General features: G+C 31.8%; 1 protein-coding gene across 1 annotated transcript; it reads left to right on the top strand.

The window, feature by feature from the left end:
• The first annotated feature begins 1,298 nt into the window (after positions 1 to 1,298).
• LOC149554377 (gibberellin-regulated protein 10-like) lies at positions 1,299 to 2,288 on the top strand. The gene is made up of 4 exons (XM_089828457.1): positions 1,299 to 1,386; positions 1,650 to 1,694; positions 1,816 to 1,858; positions 2,094 to 2,288. The coding sequence occupies exons 1-4, from the start codon at positions 1,336 to 1,338 to the stop codon at positions 2,276 to 2,278; spliced, it is 324 nt and encodes a 107-aa protein (XP_089684583.1). The 5' UTR covers positions 1,299 to 1,335; the 3' UTR covers positions 2,279 to 2,288.
• Positions 2,289 to 5,189: the final 2,901 nt, after the last annotated feature.

Below are 5,189 nucleotides of genomic sequence, written 5' to 3'. Positions count from 1 at the left end.
CTCCTATCGAACCCTCCTTTCTGGCAACACCATCAAAATTGAGCTTAACCCAATTCATAGATGGAGGTTTCCATCATGTCCTTTTCCTAGCCAACATATTGAAATTATCAGTTTCCATTATCCCCTCCTCCAAGTTCTAGCCCTTGGCCACTCTGACATCTAGCACGCTAGGGGGGGAATGTCAATTTTTTCCACTTACTACAACTCATATTCTCAACCATAAGTTTGTAGATCTTGTCCACAAAAACCTCCTCACTTCTTTCTTCATTCCTGAACACCCTATTGTTTCTCTCCTTCCAAATACCCCAATAGACATGGGGGGGATAACCTTCCAGAAACTGGCAAGGAGGGGATGGGCAAAGGGGTCTTGCCAATTCTCTACAAATTGCACCAGATCCTTGTTAAACACCTAGTTCACCTCTAGCTTCTGTAAAAACCTCCCCCAAACACTATTGTTTATTCTCTTTGTATTTAAGAGCAGTTCATTTAACTAAAAACATATTTTATTTTATTTTATTTCACTTCAGAATTATTCATGAAAAACTATTTTTATTTATTGAAAAGTTTGAAATTTTTAAATATATGTTAGTATTTTATAGTTTTTGTTACAAACTCATTTCATTCTATTTCACTATTAGTATTCAATAATTATCTCTTCTTGAATTGGTGATGAAGGATCGCTCTCTTGGGTGATGATGATAGATCACATAGTGCATCTTACTAATGCTGGTCTATCAATCAAATTTAGAAGGTACAAACAATATTTTTATATGAATTATAAAAAAATTATAGCATTAAATAAACGTAACTCTTAAACCAACATCTGTAATATGCACATAAAAATAAAATATTATTTTAAGATAAATTGTTTATAAATTCAAAGATAGCTTCACAGAAAAAAGAAAGTTACCCCAAATATATTGAAAAATATTGAATTGATCCTTCACATCCTTGAAACATTACGGCTTTATGAACAGTAGCTCGTAAAATTAAAACAAAGCTAACGGCACTTTTGATTCTTTTCACAAACCCTCCCAGATACTATAAGTTAATAGAAGTATAAAGCAAAGTTTTATACCTCGAACAAATTATGATTTAGGTAAATGGCACTTCAATGTACAACTACGTTGAAAGCTGGCATTGAATCAGCAGCATGGGACAGTGTATTGGCTGTTGGTTTTCTTTATTTTTGTTTGGTTTAAGGAACTTAAATCAGCAGTATTGTGATTTTTTAAAATTATTTTACTGAGTTTCTCCCCCTATAAATTAGGGTAATCCTTCACCATATACGCACAACATACATACATTGTTTTTCAAACAAATAAACAGTGATTAATGGCTGCAAGGACCTTTCTATGGCTTTTCATGATGGCTCTGCTTGTCCAGGTATTATTTGTACTGATGTTCTTGATTTCATAATTGGGTCTGCTTAATAGATTAAGATATTAATGTTCATGATCTCTCAAATGGGTGTGCTCTGTTTTAATTGGGGCGCTAACTGGGTTGTATGACTGAATAGATTGTCCTTGAATCAGACTGATAAATAAATTTTCTATGCAACTATGGCCTGTGGAAAATCATGTTGTTTTTATGAAAAGAGACCACTTTTTAAATCTCGTTCTGCCCATCTCACTCGGTTGTTCAAACAGATGTCTCTGGAAGCTGCTGAGGTCGGAGCTTCAAAAGCAGTGGGGGTAAAGCCAAAGCCTATCTATCAATCTATTTAGTCTCTCTCTCACACACACACACAGACATATATATTCAGTTCGAGTTTTGTATGCTAATTTTGATGTGGGTATTTTTGACTGATTCCAGTTGCCAGCAAATGGGATGAACAGAAGACTCCTTCAGACAATTGGTATAATATCTAAGAACTATACTGAATCAGTACTGTTTCAACTTTCAATTGAATTTGAGAAGCATATATTATCAGTAGGTGTTTCAATTGTAGCGTAGGACTTTTTATTGTTTCTTTTGTTTTCCTTCTTTGAGCCATGGATTTTTGAGAGCATGGGAAGAAACAAAACAAAATGGTATAGCCATGTAAAACCTGTTTATATAACATTTGTGGTTGGTTGTAATATTGTATACAGATTGCAAGGCTGCTTGTGGAGAGAGGTGCAAAGCGGCATCACTGAATGACAGGTGTATGAGGGCGCGTGGGACATGTTGTACGAGGTGCAAGTGTGTTCCTCCAGGGACATACGGAAACAAGGAGCTCTGCCCCTGTTTACATGAACAACCTAAAGTACATCTCAATGAAAAAATACATATGTAAAAGTGCAATTTACGGAATATCAAATGATACGAAATTTTTTCACATAAAACATCAGAGTAGAAATGCATCTAACACAATCAATTATATTTCTAATAGAGAATAGATACCATTGTGGTCTTCTGCAATAGCTACCAGTTGAAGTAAATATTTATAAGATGTTTGTTCTTTAACTAAGAAGGATTGTTTGTTCTAAAATCATACTAGAGAATAAATTGTAGATGGTCACACCATTTATTATAAAAGATATTGATATAAATATGTTTAGATTAAAAAGACACTCTTTTCCCCGTATTTGTTGTAGGTTAATTATTTTTGATTAAATGGTGCTTAAATTTTTTTTTTTAATCAATAGCAATCAAGAATTTGTGTAGTGATTGGTTAATTTGTTTGATATCTTCAAGCCATTTGTTAAGAGGATAGTTTTGTTAAAGCAAACTAAATCTATTTTTTTTAAAAATTATTCAACAGATATATAAAATTAATCAACAAGTCAAAGGGCCTTTGGTCTACTGGTAAAGTTGAAAGGCTCACTGTGGACTGAACCTCCATAAAAAAATTAATCAAATTAACTAATAAGAAAATACTAGCTATTAATCAAATTAACTATTAAGAAAATACTAGCTATTATGAAACTTGTTACAAGTTGAAAGTAGATTTTAAAATTATAATATAATAATAATATAGTAAAAGATTACTAATATAAATACAAAGATTAAAAGGCACTCTCCTTACTAAAGATATTAATATAATATAATAATTTTTTGTACTTAATATCTTAGATATCTAATAAATTTAAGTTTTAAAAGACTAATATAATATATAAAAATAGAATTTCTAATAAGATTTTTTATAAACCATAGTTCCAAAGATATTATTCACACCACTATCAACTCCACTAGTTATATATTTTTTATGATTGTGATCTTATATTGTTCTAATATAATATTTAGATATTTAGATTTAAAAATGTAAAATATATATTTGAAAATTCTATGTTCTTAAAATATATTTTTATATGTAAAGAGTGTAATCATGAATAATAAGGTTGCCTAAAAATTAAGTTCATGTCAAAATTTTGATAGAATTGGTTATACTTTTTAAAAGCTTAATAAATATTTATATAAAAAGAGTTAAAATTGTAAAAATATACAATGAGTATTAACAAAAATATTACAAAATTGGCCCATATGAAGACACTCGAGTTCTAAAGACTAACTCAATGAGGTTCTAATACATGACATCCACTATCATTGCTCAACATCATCATGCACTCAGTAGATGTAGAAGCTTGGTCCATACTGATCACTTCCAAGTAGTCTTGAACTTGGTTTGCACTGGTGACTCAGTAAATATTGTGCAACTTGGCTTAAACTGAATCACTTGTTTACCATGGCAATACTCGGTAAACACTATCACCTTGAGCTTGGTATAAACTGAATCATTTGGTTAACATAGATTGGCTCGGTTAGCATTGGATTTGCATCACATGAACTATGAGCTCGGTAAGCATTGGACTACTCGGTAACCACTAATAAAATTGCAATCAACTAAAATGCACTGTTTACACTACTATGCTTTACACTAACTGAATATGCTCGATAACCACTGGGATTTGTCCAAAGGACTTGGTAGCAACTGAAATGCTTGGTAACAACTGAAAACTGTACAATGAGCTCAGTAACCATATACAATCTGAATAAGTGTGTGTCACTAATAACAAACTTGACTGATATGTCAACAATCTCCTCCTTTAACATTAGTGACAAAAACACTTATCAGCAAAAACTAAATACCTTAAATCCATCACCAAGTTATACTGGCTCAATAGAGTATACTGTTTTTAGCATTTTTAAAAATTGATTTTGTAAGGGATATATCTGCACATGGTAAGGCTCCTTTATATAGTATACTATGCATCTTCTTGCTAAATGCATCTCTTTGTACATGTCTTACTCCCCCATTGATTTTTCAACTTATTGCATAATCTCCCCCATAACATATGGCTTTCTCCAATATATCTTTTCTCCCCCTTTTTGACATTAATGCCAAAGTCTTATTCTAGTTATTTACATAGTAACATCAAAATGAGATAGAAAATTTGAATGTACCTTGAGAATGTTCCCCAAGGTGTTATCCCAATTGTCTTGCAGAATCTTGCATGTGCGAAGTGCAATTTGGACTTCTGTTGATAGTTCTATCATATGATTTGCAATGGAGAAATTATTGTCATGGATGAGAGCTTTTGAATGTACAATATGTTTCTATAATGCATCCATGATGGGAAGAATCATGTTTTTTATATCAATCAATGTGGATCTTAGCAATTCTGCTTGCATGTCTAACAAAAATATGATTTTCTTGAAATGTGCAGAGCTTGAACTAGGGTCAAGTTGCAAGTATTGAGCACTAACATTTATATCTTTATCTATTTTGGACACTTTGTCCTTTATTTCTCTTGTAAACTCAAAAACATCACATAGTTTCCTAAAAAGTGATGAGACATTTGAACATGATGCTTCTAAATTGTCCAAAATTATAGAAAGTTCTACTTGCTATAAAGCTATCTATTGAGCAATGTGCTCCAACACTTTATTATCAAACTTCTTTTCAGCCTTCTCCACTAGTTTATCTTGTCCATCAATGTCTTCATTGAATTTATGGACTACTTCTACTAGTTGATACAAAATAGGTTGAGAAGAATCAACCTCAATTCCTATGGCTCTACAAAAATGTTCTTATCATCTTTAATTATCTTGTTTCTTTGTTCCAATACTTCACATAACCTTATCGACTAAATTTCTTGTTCTCTTCTTAGCTTTCTTACTTCATCTTGCAGGGAACCATTCTTTTCTAGGATTTCTTTGATTGCTTCATCGGCTTCATCTAAATTTCTTGAAGGATGAAAATATTC

The sequence above is a fragment of the Cupressus sempervirens genome, chromosome 5 (assembly GCF_028749045.1).
Source record: "Cupressus sempervirens isolate cs-2001-9-10 chromosome 5, ASM2874904v1, whole genome shotgun sequence".
NCBI lineage: Eukaryota > Viridiplantae > Streptophyta > Pinopsida > Cupressales > Cupressaceae > Cupressus > Cupressus sempervirens.
Note: the sequence above shows the minus strand (reverse complement) of the source record. Positions and strands in the feature narration are given on the sequence as shown.